The sequence below is a fragment of the Rhinopithecus roxellana genome, chromosome 2, assembly GCF_007565055.1.
Source record: "Rhinopithecus roxellana isolate Shanxi Qingling chromosome 2, ASM756505v1, whole genome shotgun sequence".
In the NCBI taxonomy this organism is placed as follows: domain Eukaryota; kingdom Metazoa; phylum Chordata; class Mammalia; order Primates; family Cercopithecidae; genus Rhinopithecus; species Rhinopithecus roxellana.
Window position 1 is genome coordinate 134,267,066 of NC_044550.1, and position 23,435 is coordinate 134,290,500.

Sequence of the window (23,435 nt, forward strand, 5' to 3'; positions counted from 1 at the left end):
GAGGTATTTATTAATCATACGTAAGTGACAAGTTTTTAAAAGGTTGGGAAAACCTAATTACTTACAGGGCTAAAGCACAGTGGCAGAACAGGACTCACGTCTCAGATGTGTTTCCTGCACAGAACGGACTTTAAACACTTTAGCGATGGACAGATTTGTCATGGCGGGGCAGCAGAGAAGACCTTTGCAAATTACACCTTTCAATCAAACTGCTTTGGTTTGAGAAAGTTACAGTAAGGTACAAAATAACACACTTTGGGCCATTCTAGCAGAATCTAGCTACGGAACCAATGGGCTTCTTGAATAATTCAACAAAGAGATGTAGCCAAGAGAGGCACGAATCTAGACGGCAGGGCTTAAGAAGATGCTCTGGAGTGAGACTGAAGGAAAGAGGGAGGACTGGGTAGTAATTCAATCAATTTCCATGAAGCCCTAACCTGACTAAACTAGGTTTGAAACAGTCTAGTAAGGAAACCCTATTTCCCTTATTAGTCAAAAAAAAAAAAAAAAAAAAAAAAAAAAATTCATGATGGTTCCATTCCACAGATGCCTTTGTACCAGCAAATTTACTTAAATGGCGTCTCCATAGAAAAAGTGGCCCCCAAAGCTCAGATTTTATATGAACAAAAGTCATTTTGTAGGCCGGGCATGGTAGCTTATGCTTGTAATCCCAGCACTTTGGGAGGCTGAGGCAGGTGGATCCCTTGAGGTCAGGAGTTTGAGACCAGCCTGGCCAACACGGTGAAACCTCTCTACTAAAGATACAAAAATTAGCTGAGTGAGGAGGTGTGTGCTTGTGATCCCAGCTACTAGGGAGGTTGAGGCAGGAGAATCACTCGAACCCAGGAGGCAGAGGTTGCAGTGAGCCAAGAGCGCACCACACCACTGTCCTTCAGCCTGGGTGACAGAGCGAGACTCTGTCTCAAAAAAAAGCCATTTTGTTTCTGGTGGTTCTGAAGGAGGGTGGAGACCATTAAAGAAAACTTTAGTGAACTGGGTAGTGCTTACAGAATTCTCATGAGAAAGACTCATAACAAGGATTTGTGAAAGGTTCTCTAACAATGATCTCACATAACTTCCAATTCTGCCGCACAAATAAAATGCTCATGTCATGCTGAGCCAAGAGCTGAGTCATACTTGGTGTGAGAAATACTCAGGCCACAGGTCCCTGCCCACACGACAAGGTACACACGGTCAGCTCTAATGCAGACAGAATTGTCACTCAAGCCGGGAGGAGAAAACAAATTGGGGAAGCCACAGACACTGTGAGGGTGCTCACTTTGAGGGTTTCATGCATGCAAAGGTTTCAGCTGAGAGACAGCAGAGCCGCGCCACTACAGGTGCTTAGAGAAACTCATCACAAACTTAAGTGATGTTTAAAATGCCAATGATTTTTCAACAGAAACGAAACAAAGGATTATGAAGTACCATGGGAGCAAGGCAATACAGTAACAGACCCGAGGTAAGATTTCAGCTGGAAGCAGTAAGACCATTAGTATTCTTTCACTGAATCTCACTCGGTGCATTGGGGCAGTTCCCGAAGGAACAGGATTTCTACACGTGAACAGCAACTGATCTCCCTCCAGTAGTTTTGAGTTGCAGTTTGAGTTGCAAATAGTAATTTCTTTAGCCCAATATTGCTGCAATGCCTGGGTCTGTATTTACTGCATAAAAGAGTTTGAACAACGTAACTAGTTTTCTTAAACGCCTATGCAAATACATCCTTCTACCCTGTCTTTACTTACCTTGTGTTTACCTTGGCAAATAGAAAATGAGCCCAAACTGGCATTAAACACATTCTAGAATCAATTGCTGGCTCAGGTCAGACTCTGCTATTTCAAAAGGTGAGATTTACTGCATGCAAGATCACTTAAAAAGGTGTGTTATTAATTGCAACAGTGCTTCCGTCTGGGTGTGCAGAATGCGTACCCGGTGACTATGCATGCAGGAAAGAAGTAGTTATGGAAATGAAACACAAATAAAAAAGGCAAAATATTGCAAAAACAAATTATTTTATTAAGTGCAAAACAAGCCATAGGCAATAAATATATTAGCTCTGGTACATGTCCATAGACTTGGGTGAGCACTCTCTCCAGAACACATTAAGGCAGTGAAATTATTCTGAACATACAGATTAAAAAAAAGAAAGAAAGAAAGAAAGAAAGAAAGAAAGAAAGAAAGAAAGAAAGAAAGAAAGAAAGAAAGAAAAGAAGAAAGAAAGAAAGAAAGAAAGAAAGAAAGAAAGAAAGAAAGAAAGAAAGAAAGAAAGAAAGAAAGAAAGAGAGAGAGAAAGAAACTAGAACATGTCCCCTTTCCACATGCTTGAAAACATCTGGGAGCTTTACATGAATTTCAGTTTGGGTTCAAAGAGAATGTCTGCTCCGTTTGAGAGCTTACAACAGATAGAGTCTCTTACTTCGAGTTCTAGCACTCTGAATTCTAACAGCTCGTTCTGATCCTTGGCATCTTGCATTTCGTTCTTCAGCTGGTTCTCTTCCATTTCCAGTCTGTAAATCTAGAGCAAAGATACCTGCGGATTAACAGGATGGGCGGGAGCACTGGGGTCCCCTGGTCACAGGCCACCTGACTGAGTGGCTGGAGGGAAGCAGAGGACCGGCCACGTGGGCAAGGGGCGGGAGAGGGCTGGGTTTGCAGCAAGGGAGGCAGGTGCTGCAGGTCCTTTTTCCTGATGCGTCTGGGAATGAAGGAGACAGAGGCTGGGCCAGGTTCACCCCTGCACCTCTGAGCCTGGCCCAGTGGAGTAGGGGCTACTTATATATTTGCTGAATAAATGAATGATGGGGAAACTGAGGCATGGAGCTATTAAGTCCCTCCCTTGTGGCCAAACACTGGGAAGCAAGAGTGCCACACCCAAAGCCTGTCCAGGTCTTTCCAACTCAAGCCCCACCAGATTCAGCCTACCCAGACAGAGGCCCAGCCAACTGCGGCAGGGAGGCCCCCTCCTGCTTCCCCACAGAGCTTGCAGATGAAGCCGTAAAGGCAGGAGTTCTCTGAGAGCACAGATCAGCGTGCCAAGTGACACTGCCTGCATCCCAGTCCCAGCTGGGAGATGCTGGATCACTTAGCCAACTACTCCAGCCCTCAGCTTCTGTCCAAGAAGGGAAACAGTAGCACCCATCACCTGGCAGCAGCGAGAATTCACTAAAATAACGCAAGTAAATGAGGGCTTTGAGTAAAGAAAGCCTCATAGCACCATTACAGAAGGCTAGAGCGGGGCCCTACAGCACCATTACAGAAGGCTAGAGCAGGCCCTCTGCCAGGTGATCCCCCCTCCGGGAGACCTTTAGAAATGGGATGAAGGGTGAGGTGAGGGTTTTCCATGGCTCCCAGAATTCAGTGAACAAGACACTAAAGATGCTAAAATTCTCCCAAGGCCCGGGGCTGCTTGCCATCCCAAATGCCCTTGTCCCAAATGCTCTTGAGAAATGTAGGGAAGGGAATGGGGTCACATGCTGGTTAGCAGCAGAGAGGGGGCTGGGCCGAGGCCCCCCACCAGGACCAGGCCAGGTTCCTCCAGTCCTGGTGCTCCAGGACGCTCAAAAGCTGAGGCCTAACCTAGGGTCTGGCTCCACTTATTTGCAACATCCAGAGACAGAGTGGACTGGAGGCTGCCAGGGGCCGGGAGGCAGGGCAGAGGGGGGACTGCACATGGGCAGGAAGGGTTTTTACCAGGCCCATAATGTTCCAGAACTGCATTGTGGTGATGGTTGCACAACGCAGTAAATTTACAAAAGGAATAAGTGAATTGCACACCAATTAGGAAAAAATAAGCTACGATTTTAATTCCAAAGCATTAGAGCTACCCCGAAGCAGACTCCCCGAGAGCTCTGGAAAGTTCCACAACCAGAAGGAGAAGAACAGAGGCCCAGTTCCCATTATGGGTCAACTGCACTGGGCAAAGATAGCCTGAAGATCTGCCCATGGACCTGCCTCGGGTGCCCACCACACTGGTGGGTGAAGGGCTTTGGACCATAAAGCCACAGCAGAGGTGGCCTGGAGCCCAATGTCAGGAAGATGGACCAGCCCAACAATAGACCAGCCCTCCCCATTTCTGCAGGTGTTCCCAGAGGACAGGGCAGCCCTCCCCATTTCTGCAGGCTGTCCCCAGAGGACAGGGTAGCTCTTCACATTTCTGCAGGGTGTCCCCAGAGGTTGGGGCCAGCCCTCCCCATTTCTGCAGGGTGGCCTGGGAAGACAGGCCAGGTCTCTGCATTTCTGTGGAGTACCCCAGGAGGATGATCTAAACCAACTCTGCAGACCTGGTCGCAGAGGATAGAACCACGGATGTGGCTTTGATTCCATGTGAAAGGACATCTCTCCTCCTGGGAGGCGTGCAGGCCCTGAGGCCCTGGTCACCGGAGCGCCCAAATGGCGCTGGGCACGACCCGTGTGGTCTGAGCAGGCCTGCGGGGTCCCAACTGGCCTGGGGCTCTGTGCTTCCCTGAGGCGGGTCACGCACCTTTTCCAGCAAGTCTTGGTTTGTTCTGATGAGCAGCTGCTTCTCTTCAACCCACTTGGAATCCTAAGGAAAAGCACTAAATATGGTCACATTCATGGAAGCAAACAGATGACCAAGTAACAAACTTCTAGTGAGAAAGGTCACTTTCTATGAAACTGACGATGGAAAGGTCATAGAAAATGACAGCCGTGATGTGTCCTCATTGTCCCTGTCAACTTTTAAACCCCTAAAAGAGAAACGGCTGGTTTGTGGGGCATCCCTTCTCCACTTCATTCACGTTCCCCAAAGCACGATGACTTCATTCTGTCAGTCTAATGGACAGAAACGTGGCTCCAGGGTGACTGGTCCACACTGGCAGACCCTCCATGCCTGCGGAAGGCTGACCTCATACCCCGTGAACTGGCCAGAGCCACAGATATGCTTTTGTTCATTCTACTGTCTCTGCTTGTGACACCCTTCCCACGTTTCTTTGCCTGGCCATATCCTCCTGGATAAGTCCTGTGAGCACATGGCACCAAGTCCATCTTATCACTGTGGCACCCCGAGCCTGGCACAGTGCCTGGCACACAGGGACGGGGTACTTGGTGAATCGCGCAATGGGCAGATGAAGGAATAAGTAAAGGCATGAGAAGGCCTCTCCAACTCCCTTCTTTCTTCTCTGCTGGTCAGCCACAGAGCCGGGGCTGGGTAGAGGCCCCTCCCAAGCACCAGGCTGGGCCAGGTTCACCGAGTCTTGGTGTTCTAGGATGCTGAGAAGCAGAGGCCTGGCCTAGGGTCTTGTCCCAAGTGCATGGAATGCACAGAAGAGGCCCTGGTTGTCTCCAGGCTTCTGTCTCCCTGGCACCTGGCACCTGCGTCATTCCCATGCTGACTCACATGTGGGCCTCACAGGCTGCGAGCACCTGTGAGGAGTGGCTGTGCTCCACCCACCTTTTGTCTGTGGCATATTGTGGCCAAAAATGGCTGCAACCCTCCCTCCCACCTCTGTGCCCACCCCCTTTGCCATGTGACTCGGCAGCTCCTCCCAGCAGGTAATGGGGTCCATTTCTCCAACCTCAAAGCTGGGCTGGGCCATGCCATGCTCTGGCTACTGGGATGTTAGCAGAGGTGACCTGAGCAGAGGTTTGGACCCTGCTAGGGCCTTCGGCTTGCCCATTTTCCCTGCCCCAAATCATGGAGAAAGAAGCCAGGTGGGCCTCCCTGAGGCAGAGGCACCTGGCCAGCAGCTGGCAGGCTGTGCCCAGCCAAAACTGCTGATCCACAGAACTGTGTGCAAATAGAATCCCTGCTGTTTTAAATAACTAAGTGTTGGGGTGGTTTGTTACTCAACAGCAAACTGACCCAGTGTCCCAGGTACCAGTACTGGGCCTGGGATGGGTGAGGGCTCTGGGAAGTGCTTGCTGGATGAACAGCCACAAGCTTTGCCCCAGACTGGCGCCATTCTCCAGCAGGCATGGAGGGCAGAGCAGGCCACACAGAGAGGACCTACCCCCCTGGGGGAGGCTAAGTGCGGAAAGTAAAAAAGTTCCTCTTCAAAGTTTCCCTTCTTGTGAAAGAATAAATCATAAGTGTTAGAAATAATAGTTTCTTTCAAAAAACTAACTTCCTTCAAGCCTCCTTTGTTTTGTACTAATAACTCTTTGTTAAGCCCCTCCTATGTAGCTGTTAGATATAAGGGAATAAGTACATTCTAGGTCTTTGTACTTTAACCAAGATATTTGTTATAGACATGCTCAAACATGTCCCAGCTTGCAGCTTATGCCCCTTCCTTATTTGGAAACGTTATTACTTCTCTAAGTCTTTTTGCAAGCAGCTTCCTCTTTTCCTTTGTTCTCTATTGCCTTTACCTATCTAGAAAAGTTTTAAGTTGTTAGTCAGTTGGGTCTAGCTTAGACTGGGAGGTCCAGCTCCAGTCAATGGAGATAGGATGCAGCAGTAAGGACCCAATGTGTAAGGAATAAATATCCCTGCTTTTCTTTGTTCAATGTGCATGATTGCTGACAGGCAGCACCCTTTCTGCGGAAAGTAAAATTGCCTTGCTGAGAATATTTTTGTCTGAATGCTGATTTTTCCTTGCAGCACCAAGGAATAAACATTTACTTACAACACTAAGTTAGTCATAGACTGTGATCAGGCAAGTTACAGATATGTCGGCTCAGCCTAGAAGAGGGAAGCTGAGGCTAGCAGCCGGAAAAAAAAAAGGTCTTATCATCTGGCACCTGGATCTCTGCTCCAGCTACTCCTGGGTTCTCCTCTGTCCTCCTGCTTAAGGTATTAGGAATTATTATTAGCCCCATTTTAAAGATGAGGAAACTGAGGCACAAAGAGATCATGTAACTTGCCCAAGGTTATGCAACAAGGAAGTGGCAAAGCTGCCCTCTGACCCAGGTGGCCAGCTATAGTGTGTGATCTTTGCATCACAATCCCACCACACGGAGGATGCAGACCACGGTTTACAGAAGTCATTCCAGAGGGCTGGGCACTCACATTCCCCCACGCAGTCCATTGGTAAAGTCTGCTGTGGCAACCTACGCTGTGCCAGGCATGCATGCTGGTCACTGGCCGTCCACCTCCATGGGAACCTCAGTTTCAACCCTGAGCCCTGCAGCAGCCATTCTGAGCTCCTGGCTTTGCAGCTTTGCAGTGCTCTTCCAGAGCTGCTTCTGTTAAACTGCCTGGAATCTTTTACACCCCTCGCTTCTTGCCTGCTTTCTCCCACTGTGTCCCACTGGGCCTAAGACCTGTAGTAGACCTTGCCCGGCCTCCTCAGTCCCCCATAGATGCCTCTCTGCAGGTGGGGGTGGGGGCCACCAGACACTCCATCTGCCCACACCCTCCTTGGCACCCTCACTGTTAGTGAGGCCATGTGACTGATGAATTTTGCTGAGGCAGCAAACAGCCAAGCAGAGGAAGAGTTCAAGATGGGGCAGTTCCAAGACGATGGTGCTTCCTGTCCTGCATCCCTGAGAGGCCCCAGGGAGAAACAGGAGTGTGAACAGAATACACCTTGCCACATGGAGCCAGGGAGACATTCAGGTTATGTCACCTATGTCACCACAGCAGCACTTCTGACACAGAGGAGGCCGACTCATACTAACCTTTGGATGCCACCCCCTGAGAGGCCAGATTTCCACCCAGAGCCCCCTCTGGCATCTCCCCGACTCCAGAGGACAGGTCTAGGCCCAGGCATTGCTTTTCTGCTGTGTCTTACTGTCAACCGGGCCTTGCCTAATCAAATGCAGTGGATGGGTAGGTGCAGATGACTCTAACCTGAGCAGCACAGGACCAGACTGTTCTAAGACACAATCAGAGACCAGAGGTGGGGCCTCTGCAATAACCCAGGGTTAGTCATGGGTGCTGGTTCTTTTTCACAATTAAAATCTTGATAGGAAATGACAGCTCTTCTTCAGGTTCAAGTCAAAAACAGTTTTGATCACACCTTTGCTTTTGGAATCACCTCCTTTTTGTGCATGTGGCAAACAAACAAAGAAAAGGCCAAGTTAGAATGCCATACCTTGTTTTGATTTTTTAAACTCGGCACACAGGCTCAGTAGGAAGCACACCCGTGCCTGGGTTCTGCTAGTGTTTTTTCCTCTAGTGTCTCTGGAGCTCCTGATCCAGCCCCACAGAACATTCCCCTCGGCACATGGGTGAGCCCTGGGAACACCACCAAGGGGACAGAAAAGCAAAGATCCACAGAGCACAGATCGTTCCTGCTCACCTGTCCCTTCTCAACCAGTAACTTCTCCAAATCTTCAATTTTGGCCTGACATCTCAGCAGATCAGCTTGTAGCTGCTCCCGAGTCTGGAAGGGAAAAGACCAGGCAGTGAGCCGGTCACCTCCAGTGGGTGACAGGGAAGTGGAAAGTATCGTGCCTCGATGCAAGAAATGCCTAGGATCCTTATAGGCAAACCTTAGGAACAGGTTCCCTTTTAGGAGCCCATATTCCACCTTGCCCTACTAGAAGCATGGCTCAGCTTCAAACACAAAATCATTAAGAACGGAACAGCCTTGAGAGTTTAACAGGTCCGACTTGCCTGGTTTTACAGGCAAGGAAAAAGAAGCCTGGAGAAGGGACCCTGTTTTTCAAGGGGGTAAGTGAGCCAGAAACCAGCCACACTGGGGGTCCAGGACCAGCTCTCTGACCAAGTCCAGTCCTCACTGAGTCTGAAGCTCATTCAGCTATCATCAGACTTCAACACGCTTGCACACTTGTGTAGCCCCCGTCCAGGCCCCTTATCATCTACAGCAGGGGCTGCAAAGCAAAATACTTCAAGCACCAAGCAAGTCATAGAAATAAGGGAAGTCAACAGGGTGTGGGGTAACAGGGAGTGGTGGGGACTGTGGCAAGCCAGAGGCACATGACCCATCTCAGGGAGGTGCTGCCACTCAGCAGCAGCCACATGAAATGGGATGCCTGTTGCTGCCAGACATTCTGACCTTTCAAGAGAGGTCACAAACCTGGATTTCTCTGTGGAATCTCTTGACTTTTAAATGTTGGCAAGTAGACGAAATTTAAAAAGCGAAAAATCAAAAATGATTCCGCCCACACAAAGCCTCACAGTTTCCCTCCTCTGACCTAGATGATAAAGACTGAGCCTTTTATGGTGGGACAAGAAGCTTCCTGCCCTGCTGACCTCACTCCCCCTTACTCCTGACTCCCCCTTACTCCTGGCTCCCCCTTACTCCTGGCTCCCCCCACACAGGACCACTGCTGCCCCTGGAACAAGCTCCACGTGGGCATGGCCTCTCCTCTCTGCCTTTGCCATCAGATTCGCCAGGCAATGTCCCATTCTGGCCCATTACCTTTAAGACCACCAAAATCCATCCCTTTGTGGAATTCCCAAACAAGGCTCTGAAAAAGGGCACAGGCCCTCAGTCCGAGAAACCTGACCTTGACTCCCAGCTCTGCTAGGTACCATCTGGGCATTTGGGGGCAAGTTGTTCAGTTCTGAGCCTGTTTCCTCATTTGGAAGATGGGGTTAATTCCCCCCTGCCTCAGGGGACCAGTGTGGGGGTGAAATGGGGGAGGGGACGCAGGGAAGCACCTGTGTGTGCTCTCCGGGAGTCCCCCGCACTCACAGGAGGAAGGGAGAGCAGGCCCCAGTCTATGTGACTCCCAAAGGTGGGAGAAGGGCCAGCGGGTGGAGGTTTCCAGAAGGCAGAGCTCAGCCCAGCCTGAGGAATGGCGTGTCCTGGACCGAGGTGGCCACAGGGCCCAGAGTGCCTTGGTGGCTGGGGAGCACCCGGGAGTCCCTGCAAGTGTTCTGGTGGACGCCCCGGAGGGCGGGGGGCTCGCAGTCCTGGAGGGAGAGGAGCCTGAAGCCTGCAAGCCGGCCACGTCTGTGATTTTATCACTTAGTCTTAAATTCTGGACACGTGCTCTCCTCCAAACAGATGGCACAGGTGATGTGTAGCGTTGCTTCCTCTAACAGCTCAATGTTCCAGAGCTCCTGCCATCACACCGAGGATGCAGAGAGGGATCTAGAATGTCAACCGCAGCAAAGACCTTGCTATGGGTTCCCCACCACCTCTCAGAATCCCCTCTGAGTGTCCAAGCCAGGGTATGTCACACTTCTGGAAAGGACCTGCGTGATCTGGGGCCCCTCCCTCAAGCCCCCTGAGGCTGGCTGCACTCACCCGGGCCTCCCTCTCAGCATCCAGCGTGCCCCCGACCTGCTCCTGGAGCAGGGCATAGGCACGTTGCAGGGCCTGGTACTCCCGGGTCAGCTGGCAGAAGCGCAGGTCAGCCTCCTCTCGGGCTGTGGTCTTCACATAACAGAGAAGAAAACAAATAAGTGCATAATTACAATAATAAATGATTGATGATTGATTTTAATAACGAACATAAATAATCAAACACTTGCTGTGGCTTTGAGTGCCAGGGTCAACTTAGGCAACATCAAACAGCCACATCTCACAGTGCTGCCAACAGGTACTTGAGGAGCTTTGCATTGCCAGGAAGCAACTAGGGACTGGAGGAAAAAGCTGCTGGGAGGAGGCACCTCCTCAGTCATCAACGCTCCTCCCAGGAGCTCCCACCCACAGGAATCACTTGACTTATGTGGGAGCAGGTGGGAGAGAAAGGGCTGACACCACAGAACCAGCCCCAACTCCAGAAGCAAAGGTCCCCATTGTAAAGGGTGACCCCTCCCACCCAGCACCTCCCATTCTGGGAGTTTATCCTAAAGAGATGGCTGGGCATGGTGGCCCACGCCTGTAATCCCAGCACTTTGGGAGGCTGAGGCAGATCACCTAAGGTCAGGAGTTCGAGACCAGCCTGGCCAACATGGTAAAACTCCCTCTCTACTAAAATACAAAAATAGCTGGTCATGGTGGTGGGCACCTGTAATCCCAGCTAGTCGGGAGGCTGAGGCAGGAGAATTCCTTGAGCCTGGGAGGTGGAGGTTGCAGTGAGCTGAGGTCATGCCACTACACTCCAGCCTGAGCGACAGAGTTAGACTCCGTCTCCAAAAAAAAAAAAAAAAAGATGGCCACGTAAGCGTGTAAAGACACAAATACGATGAGCTCCATGCATGGTTCACAGGTGTGGAAAACGACACAGCATAAATCCCCCATCAGTGCGTGATGCTCATCCAAGGCAAAGCCCCACATGGCCACGAGAGAGGAGGAGGCAATCCCTTGCTCTGGTGCTGAAAGATGCCTATTACGTATCACTGGCTGGGAAAAAGCAAACTGAAAATACGCGTCCTGTTTTAAGTTAAACATAAAAGGCCCATGGCTGAGAACAAGACCCTAAAGGCTGAGTAGCCCAGTCCAGACCCCTGTGCAGGACAGGCTGATGGATTGTCGTGTGTCTCCAGCACCGGCCAGGCCCCTCCCTCCAGCCGGCACTTGGGCTGAGGCTGGTGGGCTGCCGGGGAGGATGGTGTATCTCTCCCAGCATGAGAAGGGATGTCAAGGGGACGACCTGCAGAGGTGACAGGTGTCCCCTAGAGTTTTGGCACAAAATGGAAGAGCAAGGAGAGGGCCACCTTGGGGTCGGATGTGCCAGCACCCACAGCACTTGCCACATTTTCCTATGGCAAATAGACCCATGGGAGGAAACCAGCCTAGAACTCATTCCAGATAGGATTCCACAGAAAAGGCCACCAGGAGGGGATGAGGACAACGAGCAGAGGTGTGTGGGAGGCGGACCATTCAGAGTCTTGGGACGTTGGGGCGCGAGGAGCTGCAGTGCCCAGTCCCTCACCAGGAAGCTGTGGGGTGCAGCACAGCAAGCGGAGCTCGTGGAGACCCGGAAAAGTGCTCCCCCAAGAGGCAGCACGATCCACCTGCCCCTGCCAGAGGGCACTGCCCTGAGGGCCAGCTACCCCGGCACATCCGCACCCCTTCCCACTCTTGCCCTTCCCTGGGCTCAGAAAAAGCCACCAGGGGCCTGCATGGGAAGAGGCAGAAGAGCGAGCTAGGGAAATAGCAGCCAAGCCTGACACAGGCCCCGGCAGGGAGCAAGGGTAAGGTCTGCGCTGAATGAAGTCTGCAGTTTAGGAAATTAATCAAATGTGACTATTCCTGTCACTGGAAGGCATAGTAGCCCACAAGGTCTGCCTGAGATGTCATCAGCACTCCTGAAAGAATTCACCTGGGGAAGGTGACTGGGAACGAAGCTGGTCTTTGCCCCCTCTCGAATCCACCTTGCTCAAGAACCTGGCTATACACCCAGGCGGGCACAGGTGGTTGGGACAGGGTGAAGTGGCGACTTTGGGGTGATGGGACTTCAGGGGCTCTTCACCTTCTTCTTTATATATTTTTGGATTATATACTTTATCTTAGTCAAGAAAGCAATGATGCTGTTCCTGCCCTGCAGTGTGTGCGTGTGTGCACACATGCGTGGGGACCAGGGAGAGACCATTATGCAGCAGTTTTAATTGCAAATGGTGAAGAAACCCAAGGCAACATTCCTCAGTGACTCAGCTTGAACTTGGCAGACACAGATTTCCTTGGTGGGGAAATCAGCGCCGGGGAAAGAAAGGGTCCCCACGTGCTGCCCTCCCATCGCCATTCATGGAGCCCACGGCCGCGGGGTCTGCCTTCCCTTCACGCCATTGGCTTTGATAATGCACTGGTAGGAGTGGGTCATCTGGGGTTCAGAACTACAGGCAAGGGAGCGAAACTTGCAACCACCAAAAGCAGGAGGTGCCGCCCCGAGAGCGTCTGGGGTGAGGTCCCACCCCCTCTTCAGGTTTGCTTACATCGTCCAAGTCTTCTTCAGGCGTGGCTGGAGTCCTGTCCGTCCTGTCTGTGTTGTAGGATGTTTCGGACAATGTTTCTGAGTCCACAGACTCCTCATCAAATCCAAAAAATGTCTCCACAACATGCTTCTGTAAAATGCAATTTGTATGATGTTAGCAATGACTGAGGATTGCCAGAGTCTACCAGCCCCTGGTTGTGGGCATGCCAGTGCAGGGGGGCAACGATTCATATTTGGGCCACTGGGGCATCCCAAGATGCGGTTGGTGGGCTTTGTAACTGACTGGGTGGGATAAAAGGTGGCAGCAGGTGGCAGATGACTCTAGGGTTTGCAGCCCGAGAGAGCTAGTCTGGCCCTGGCCCTGGCTCTCCAGCTGTAGACCTGTGCAAGCCACTTGGCCCCTGGAGTGCCAGCCTCCTTCTCTAACAAATGGAGTGAGAAGCCACCTCACCTGTGAGCACAAAAGGGGGCCACGCATGCCCTGTGCCCAGAAAGCAGCCCGGCACTCTGTCACACTCCATGGGCAGCGCACTGGCTGTACCAAGGAGAAGGGGGACAGGGCCCAGGGAGATGTCAAGTTCCAAGGAGAAGAACTGGATGAAGATGGACACCAGAGGGGGCAACAACTTGAAGGAGTGGAGAGCCCAGCCACAGTCCCAGTGCTCTGACTAGCATGGCAAATGCGTGGCCCAAGTCCCAGCCAGACCTACATTAAGAGACAATCTCTGCTTAACTTCATATAGAAAACTGGGAACATTCACAGAATGAGAAGCAATCGTGTAATAGACCTTCACGCGCCCATCACTCAGAAACAGAGACAAATTGTAAGGCTCTCTGTGCCAGCCTCTGAGTTACCCTGCTGGCACTTCTCCCACTCCAAATATCACAGGATATGGGCTTCATTCATCTGTCTATCCATTCATTCACTCACTCGGCAAACACTCGGCAAAAACTATGGGCCAGACATGAGGGCAGGCCTGGGGAATACAACAGGATCAAAACCAGGCCAGGTCCCTGCCCCAAGGAGCTTGCACCCATCCCCTGGGGGCTGCAGACATTGACCCACAATCACCAGATCAATGTCCCTTATTTTAGGAACATAGCTTTTTTGTTTTTTTCCCAAACAGCCCCGACAAGGATTTTTATTTGTTTTTACAATCAATGAATGCTTTTCAGACCATAAAGAAGGAATCAAAACTAATTCCAGAGCCCAGCCTGAGGCTCTGCTGCTCATCCAGAACACGGCTTCACCAGAGCTCCCCCAACCCACAGAGAAAAGCCAGGCACTCCCCACATACTAAGGGCTCCTCCCCGCCCATGTGGTTTACTCAAATTTACTATAAATGTGAGAAAAATGTGACTGGCACCAGAGTTAATAATGTGGTTAGGAAATAATTTAGACATAAGGCAGGGAAGATGCAGGGACATCCTTGTCACCTTACACAGTTTCTGAAGGGGCTTCAAGGGAGGCACCCACCACCACACGTCACCCAGAACGTTCTTGCATTTGGCACCTGTCTTTCTGTGCACTGCATCCCCCAACCCCCACATTCCTCCTTGCTTTTTAATATGCACAGGGAATATGCCTCACCCTCAAACTCCAGACTCATACGTCAGCTGCGTCCTCCATGGCATTGTGGAATCCTAGTGGGCAGTGACTTACCCCTGACAACATGCCTCCCACAATCTAACCTGAGTCCAGCAGCAGCAGCAGCTCATGCTTCAGTTGCTCAGGTCCCCATCCCAGGAATCCTCCTCTCTCTTCTCAGCTCTCACGCCTGCCCTCTCTGGGAGAAACGCTGTTGGCTTCACCTCTAACTCAAAATCCAGCCCTCTCACCCCCTCTCTCCATTGGCATCTTCATCTTGGTCCCAGCCACCAATATCTCTCTCTGGAATTATTAAAACCACCAACATCCATGCAGGCTACAAGTAGTCTGCAAGGCCCTGTGGGATCTACCTCCCATCCTGCCCTGGCATCATCCCTCCCTCCCTCTCCTCCTCTCCTCTCCTCCTGCTCTCCTCTCCTGCATGCCTGCCACGGGGCCTTTGAGCTCTGAGACACTTTCCCCACAATCCACATGACTCCTTCCCTAGATTCCCTTAGGTCTCTGCACAAACGCAGTCATGTGAGAAAAGGCTTCCTGGCCACCATGCCCAGGTCCCTCCTGCCTCATCCCCACCCCAGCTTCTCGGGCCTCCTTCTTTATTCCTTTCCATAGCACATCTCCCACCTGACGTAAGATCAAGCAAGCTATTGTGTTTACCGATAGTCTTCCTCCCACCCCCTGAAATGGAAGCTCCATGAAGGCAGGAGGTTGGCCCTTTTGTTCCCGACTGTATCTCAGGGTTAATGAACTCAAAGCCACACTAGTTTGTCTAGCCACAAACAGATTTTGTTTTGCACATGACATAATTTCCATTCATTCACACAGCTGGCATCAGTTGGGCACCCTGTGGTTACACGCCCCAGATGAGTCTCACTGGCAGGTACATGAGGACTATGGACACCATTGACTTCAATGTCATTTCTCTCCTTGCAGAGGCTGGAGACAATCATCTACTCAAACTTCCCCTCCGGATGGGAGCCCCACCTGACTTCAGGCGTCATGGACTCTTCCAACGAGCTCTAGAGAGCAGTGGTAGTGCCCTCCCATGGTGACAATGGCACCCACAGGAGTGATGCATCTGCAGCACTCAAGCTCTTCTGCATACACAGGTCATCCCCCTGCGCTCCAGGTTCCACATTTTTTCTGAGCAGCTGCTGAGCTGACCTTATTTCTTGCAAACACCGCTAATCGTAAGGCCTCTGGGGACGGGCCTTATTTGTTGCTGTAGCCCAGGAAGCATCCTCAAGTCACACACTTTCCAAACATTTAGGACACACTGCTGGGCTGTGACCATCCACGTCAGCGTCAGGGGCCCTCCTGGGGGTAATGACTCAGTGTTCAATTACCTAGGACGATCCATTGTGAAGACCCTACAGGACTACCAGTCAAAGACTTAACTCTCAAGCCCTAATACAGGGCATTAGCTACTGATGCTGTCAAAGACCCTGTAGGACTGCTAGTTAAGGACTGAACTCTCAAGCCCTAATACAGGGCATTAACTACCGACGCTGCCGCCTGTGTTTAAAGTAGAGCAGCCTTTGCAAACAGCCTAACTCCAGACGCAGTGGAGCCCCTGACAGTATCATATCATAGGGCCCCAGAGACCAAGACTCCACAGAACTACGCCGCTTTGAGGGAAAGAGGAAGCAGCTCTTAGGGCAGAAACCAAACACAAAAGGGTAGTCCAATTTGAACCATGCAGCAATGGAGAGGAATCCATGGCCAGGCCCAGCACCCACAGAGTTCCCATAGCAGCAAGGAGTTGTCTGGGACCCAACCCCTCAGGTTTTTATGCAGAGTATTTTTAAAAAACATTTTAACTTTTCTTTTTTTTTTTTTTGAGACAGAGTCTCCTTCTGTCACCCAGGCTGGAGTGCAGCGGCGCAATCTCAACTTACTGCAACTTCCATCTCCCAAGTTCAAGCAAGTCTTCTGCCTCAGCCTCCTGAGTAGCTGGGATTACAGGTGCGTGCCACCACACCTGGCTCATTTTTGTATATATATATATATATTTTTTTTAAGTAGTGACAAAGTTTTACCATGTTAGCCAGGCTGGTCTCAAACTCTTGACCTCAAGTGATCCGTCTGCCTAGGCCTCCCAAAGTGCTGGGATTACAGGCGTGAGCCACAACGCCCGGCCTTAACTTTTTTGTAACATTTCATAACACTGGGTTAGTTTGTTTCCTTTAGAGAAAAGTTTTGTTGAGTGATTATATGACGCAGGAAGCCTGCATGTACTGTATATCTTGATATATTTGTGCCTTTATTAATAAAAAATAGAAAAGATATATTAATGTTTAAAGTGAAAACACAGTGGCTGTCTTCCTTGAAGGCAATGCAACTGGTTTTGCACTGCATTTTCCAAACATGCAGGAAATAATTCACCACCTGCTTCTCAAGGAATGAGGGGAGAACCGCCTAGAAAACATTGTTTCCTCTCATGATTGGCACATAGTGCGCTTTAAAAAAAAATGGCAAACACGAAAGACACTGTTCATTTTTCTGTGTCTCCACTCTTCTAAGAGTCTCTGGGTTTTTCCTCACAAGAGATACATTAGAAGCAAAAATGTCCATCATTTGCTCATTCTGAGCCCATCTACTGAATAAAACGGTAATTCCTCTAGCCTTCCATGTTCCTTGCAACCAAAGCCTCTCCTTGTTGACTTGTTTTTACAGATGAATCCAGATTCAGATTCAGATTCAGTTTTGGCTGGGCACAGTGGCTCATGCCTGTAATCCCAGCACTTTGGGAGGCTGAGGCAGAAGGATCTCTTGAGCCCAGGAGTTCACGATCAGCCTGGGTCACACAGTGAGAACCCATCTCTACAAAAAGTTATTTTAAAAGTTAGCCGAGTATGGTGGCTGAAGCCTGTAGTCCCAGCTACCTGGGAGGCTGAGGTGGAAAGATTACATGAGCCTGGGAGGTTGGGGCTGCAGTGAGCTGTGACTGTGCCACTGCATTCCAGCCTGGGTGACAGAGCAAGATCCTGTCTCAAAAGAAAAAAAATCAGTTTTGGCAAAATGAACGAAGAGTAAACACGTCTTCTCCATTTACACTCTGAATATACAGAGGAACACCTCCTTAGCGGGTCAAACGAACCAGAAGGAAAAAGAGAAGGTATCCCCAAAACAAATAGCCCCTCAACCGGATCCAGCCTCTCTCAACCACCTGTCTTCTCGTCTTCTTTTCATTTTCAACAGAGCTGCCTGTCACAGGCGGCAGCATCTGTCGGTCACAGCCGGGGACCTTCACAGAACCTCAAAAAACAAAACCCCAAACCAGCTGCCTACCTTCATGCTTATAGGTCATCTCCTGGCAGCCGGAGAAGTACAGGCACACCAGGGCGCAGAGACACAGGAAGAAAGAGAAATACAGCACCAAGAGGACATATTCCATGGTGGCGCGATGCTGCAGACACGCCAGCCCCTGTGCGTGGGCTTAGGCAAAAGACACCTCGTCGGTATCCATTTTCAGGGCTTCCTCCAGTCCGAGGAAAAAGCACCAGTTCTCTCCCCACGCACTCCCCTTTCCTCTAACACATCCTCCCCAGTGTCTCCCGGGTTTCCTGTGGATCCGTCTGCTGCAGAGTCCTGAGAACAGGAGTGCGCCAGAAGACGCACCTTCAGTAAAAGGGAAGCCAGCTCCAGGGCAGAGCCCCGATGCTGGCTCCACCAACCGTGGGCTGAAGGGAGGTTTCCAGGGGCAGGCTGGGGTGCATTCGTCACAGAGGACAGCTTCCGAGCCAGTTTATTCTCTGGGGACCTTCCTCCCAGATCCCATCCTCCCTGAGCCGAGAGCCTGTTGTCAACACCATGGCACAGGCCCTGGGTCCCCAGACAATCACAAAGTCCCCGGGGCAGCACTAGCAATGACAACGCCATGAGACATTCTCCCTCAGGACCAAACCAAGGAGCTGCCTCTGTCCTCATGTGTTTCTGAAATTTCTCTGCTATCCCCGGACCACCTCATATGCACCCTAGACTCGCCAAATTCATTGGCTTCTCTACCATCATTTTGTCAGCATTTATTTTAACATTTTTTGTAGGCCAAAACAAACCATTATCTAACCAAAAAACTACTTTTTTGAACTAGATCAAAGTCTTCAGATTCCCCTGCCCAGAAGGGGTGTCTCTGAGAGTCTTCCGTCTCTTGGAGAAGCGTCACCAGACATAACATCCAAAGCAAAAACTCTCATGCTAGAGAAAAAATGGACAGACTTTACCATAAAAAAGTAAAATGTCTGTACTTTGACAGATACCAAAGCAATATTAAAGGGCAATGGGCAATTCATAAAATAAATGCACATAGCAAAGTTCATGTATGTTTCAATTTCAACAGTGCATGATTCTCTGTTCCTTTGGAAGTGGCCATCAGATGAACTGTGTGACTGGATTGTGCTACTCAGTCTAGTGCCGACTACCCTTTAAGCCATTTTTCCTAATGAGGCACCATCTGACCAGGTAGTGTAGACCTGAGACAACTGGGCCTGACCCAGGCAGTGTAGACCTGAGACAGCGGGGGCCTGGAGGGGCAGGGCTGCAATCTGGAACCTTTGCCTCAAGCCCCTCCCCACGGGGCCTGAAGTCACCTCCTGAAACCAGGCAGGAGGCCAGGTGCCTAAAGGCCCAGCCTCTGCAACAGCTCCTCCCTGAGTCCAGGACTCACTACCCTGCTCACTCCTGGCGCTGGGGTTTCCTGCCCTGCGTGAACAAATTACCTAGAACCACCATAGGTAATGGCACCTGTCCATTCCCAAGTCTGCAAATGGGAGCCAGATGTCCCCATGGTGTTTGCTACCCTGGACAAGGTACCCAGGCAGCCTCTGTGGCCAGGTCAGCCTCCCAAGCTCTGCTCCACCCACACCAGCTGCAGCTCCTCTGGCGGTGCCTCCAGGACTGGCACAGACGGTGTGTGTGCTTGTCTGCTGAGCTGCCTGGGTGTGGTCCAGGACATAGCTCCTGTCTCTTCATAATCGTCCCAGTGTCCTATCCCCAGGACCCACATCTTCCCGAGTCCTTTACCAAAGGGCCCCCTGGCAGGTGGGACACGGAGCAATGCTCAGAGGGATGTCCCATGCTTCTGGCACGGAGCCTGCTGTAAAAGGAAAATAAAAACTCTGAATCCCAGTTCACTACACCAAAAGGAAAAACTTAAGCTGAAAGCTGAGTCATGCAAGAAGCTGCCTTTCCCTTTGTTCCTAAGCAGAGAGCTGTAGAGAAAAGATTAAGCATCTCCATAGGTAGCTGCTCCATGTTCACCTGATCTTATGTAAAGTGCTGATTTACTGAGCATGAGACAATTACATAATTTGGACTATTCCCCTACCTGCTCCTTTTCTCTCACAACCTGTGGATTCAGTCATGTGACCACACCCTCCCTCTTTCCCCTCCAGCCTGCTTTTCCCCTTTAAATACTGAAGCCTTCAAAATCATCGTTGGAGAAAGGCTCAGATCTGTCTCCAGGGTACATTCTTAATCTTAGCAAAATAAACTTCTAAATTGATTGAGACCTGCCTCAGTGACTTTTTGGTTTACATCAGCCACTCAGCTGGCAAGGCTGGCACCAAGTCCTGCTACCAGTGCCCTCTCTACCTTTGATCAGAGCTGCACGAAATGAGTCCTGATGGCTGCTGTGGAGGAGGGACCAGGTGACAGGGTCACTGGTGAGTCAGGGGGAACAAGTCCTTGCCCCTCCCAGCAAAGGGCCCACAGTTGCACACCAACCGAGGCCAGCCCTGAAGACAGACATGAAGTAGCCACTGGTTTCCTGCAGTTACTACTATTAGCCCCTCTGAGTGCGAGGCACTGTGCCAGCAGCTTCGAGTAGCTGGATCCTACGACACCATCCAGCCTTCATGAGCTCACAGACCAGTGACAGCCGTGGGGAAGGAAGCCTAGGAATAAGGTCAACTGCAAACAACCACGAAGGAAAAAATAGATAGCTTTGGCAAAACTTGCAAATGAAAAACGCATGCACACGATGAAAAAATGTTTGACTTTGAGAGTCCAAGGCAGGCAGGTCACTTGAGGTCAGGAGTTCGAGACCAGCCTGGCCAATATGGCGAAACTCTGTCTCTACTAAAAATGCAAAAAAAAAAAAAAAAAAAAAAAACACTTAGCCAGGCCTGGTGGCATGTGCCTGTAACCCCAGCCACTTAGGAAAATTTGGTTGAACCCGGGAAGCGTAGGTTGCAGTAAGCTCGCCACTGCGCTTTAGCAGGGGCGACAGAGCAAGACTTTGTTTTTGTTTTTGTTTTTGTTTAAAGATACTTGAGTGTCCCAGGCAGGCAAAGGTACCGCATAACCAGCCGCCAACACCTGTCCTTCCCTCCACCAGGCAGCAGGCTTGGCCTCAGGGGTGCGGGGATGGGGTCAAGTTTAGATAGGTCCTACGTGTTTTGCTAGGTCCTATCAGAATGGATGCAAGAGTCCTTGACAAAAATGACCCACCAGACCTCAGGCATCCTCCAACCCCTGGCAACAGCAGACCCAAGGTCATTCAGGGCGGAGGGGACATGGCACTGATGCACTGGCTCAGGAAAGGGCCTTTCCTTCCGATGTGCTTTGATGGTTCCCAGTGCAGCTCCCCAGCCCTCCATTAAAGAATGATTACTGCAAAAGGCATTGAGATCCCACCTCACTATTATAAATTAATGGGGGAGGCAGGTGTGGGCATGACCTGGGAATCTGCAGTTTATAGGCTCTCCAAAGGAAAGTTATTAAGTTGTAAGATAAAGGAAGAAGGAGACACTCTGACTTCCTGATCACCTGCTATGCACCAAGCAAAGAACCAGAAGCTTCCTTTGATCCCATGGATGTAATGTTCCTTTTACACATCAAACTGAGGTTCTGAGAGTTTAGATGACTTGGCCAATCCCATCCAGCTAGTAGCTAGGGTCTGACTCCCTTACTGCTTGGGGCTACAATTTCCCAACCTTATCCAAAATGATCGGTCCTACCTTCAACCAAGGTGTGTGAGTAAACTGTGCTGATGTTTAGCCATTATGCATATGCTTAGAACTCTAGGATGATATAGCTTCTGTGCAAGTTTCCATGGCCTGCAACACAATTTACTGCCACATGGCCAGAGGTCTAGGTCCTGAGCAAGCCCCGTACCCCAGTCCCCAGGACACGGCCCAAGGAACCACTCAGGATCCTTCTCCCCCAGCCTCTCCCTTGGGGCTAACGTCAGCTCACGCTGAACCAGCAGGCTTCCTGGGAAATGAGATAATCGACACCAATCTTGTCCCTGGAGGAGATCCCACAAGAGGACCGTTGGACAGGCCCAGTAAGACTGAGTCATGGCCCTCAGGGACACAAACACCCCAGGAAGACAAAGGCTGGTACCCTCTGCTCTGCCCTGACTGCATCTTCTGCAAACTTGAGTGTGGGAGTGGACTGGAGGTGCTCTCCTGCAGGGAGTCCAGGGAGGTTTGCTAGGGTCTTTCTCACACAGAGTCAGGAGCTGGAGAGCAGAGATAGGGCTGTCAGATTTCTGGAAAATTCTGGAACCTTCAATGCATTCACCACAGTACTCTGTCAAACAAAGCCCTGGGCAAAGTGTTACAGCACTTCCATGTGTGAGGGACAGAGAGTGATGGGGGCATTTCAGGGGAAAAAGAAACTAGTCTAGTCATCCCGCGGTATCCATGGGGGACTGGTTCTAGAACCTCCCACGAATACTAAAATCCACGGCTGCTCAAGCCCCTTATACAAATTGGTGCAGTACTTGCATATAACCTACGCATATCCTCTTGTACACTTTAACTCATCTCTAGATTATTTATAATATTGAACCTAATACAACGCAGATGCCCTGTGAACCCAGTCATGTGCAGCATAACAGCATCTCAGTCCCCAACAGTATACAACGACGGTCCCATAAGATCATAACACTGTGTTTTTACTGTACATGTTCTATGTTTAGATACACAAATACCACTGGGTTACAACTGCCTACGGTATTCAGTACAGTAGCAGGCTGCACAGGCTTGCAGCCTAGGAGCCACAGGCTAGACTGAATAGCCTAGATGTGTAGGAGGCTAGACCATCTGGGTGTGTGCAAGTACACTTCATGATGTTTGCACGACAAAGTCACCTAATGACGCATTTCTCAGAATGTGTCCCTGTTGTTAAGGAATGCATGACTGTAGTTTTAGACTGTGTTTTAGTGAATAATGAAAAGGAAAAAAGTCCAGGAGGTGGAGATTGCAGTGAGCCAAGAGCATGCCACTGCACTCCAGCCTGGTCAACAGAGCGAGACTCCGTCTCCAAACAAAAAGAAAAGGAAAAAAAGTCTGTATGTGTTCAGTGTAGATGCAACCATCCATTTTTTTTTTCCTGAATGATTTCAGTCAGAGGTTGGTTGAATCCATGGATATGAAACCCACAGATACAGAAAGCCAAGTGTACTGAATGCCTGTGGCCTGTGGTAGGGAAGAAAAAGAAGCTTCTTAGGCCTGAAAGGCAACCCTGGATTACAAAACCTGCTCGGGCCCAGATGGATCCAAGTGCCAATTCCATCCAGCCCTGCACAATGCCAGGATTAAGTAGGAACATGGGAGAAAACTTGGTCCACACTGAAGTCTACACTGAATCTTGAGAAAAAGAAAAAATGCTGGTGGGCCCAGGAAACAGTGAATAGAAAAGACCCTAAACCTACTCAGGAAAGTTTCTACACAGATCCCCAAATTCAGCCTCCTAATGACCCAGGACTATCTTCATTAAAGTGACCACACATCGCCGTTCTTCTGGGACAATCCAGTGTCATACAGGTACATTTTTCCAGTAAAGGCAATTCGCTTATTTAGTCAACAACTATTTAGGGACTATTTTAGTCAACACCTACTCTGTGCCAGGCAGTGAACAGGCCACAGTGGGCAGGACAGGCACAGCCCCTGTCCTTGCCCGTTGTACAGGCGATGTAGCAAATCATGATTCAATTCTAACCCTTTGTGAATTTCTCCTCCCATAAACATGTTCAGAAATCAGGAAGAATGGCCGGGTGCAGTTGTTCATGCCTGTAATCCCAGCACTTTGGGAGGCCCAGGCAGGTGGATCACTTGAGGTCTGGAGTTCGAGATCAGCCTGGCCAACAGGGTGAAACCCCGTCTCTACCAAAAATACAAAATTA

General features: G+C 50.3%; 1 protein-coding gene across 1 annotated transcript in view; it reads right to left on the reverse strand.

Moving 5' to 3' along the window:
* Positions 1-1,993: 1,993 nt before the first annotated feature.
* Positions 1,994-23,435, reverse strand: part of JAKMIP1 (janus kinase and microtubule interacting protein 1) — a 33,934-nt gene continuing 12,492 nt past the window's right edge. Inside the window, exons 7-11 of the mRNA XM_030925702.1 lie at positions 12,695-12,823; positions 10,122-10,250; positions 8,202-8,285; positions 4,481-4,543; positions 1,994-2,515 (exon numbers count right to left, since the gene is read on the reverse strand). Coding sequence (XP_030781562.1) covers positions 2,342-2,515; positions 4,481-4,543; positions 8,202-8,285; positions 10,122-10,250; positions 12,695-12,823 — 579 coding nt within the window. The 3' untranslated portion in view covers positions 1,994-2,341. The remainder of the gene's footprint in view (positions 2,516-4,480; positions 4,544-8,201; positions 8,286-10,121; positions 10,251-12,694; positions 12,824-23,435) is intronic.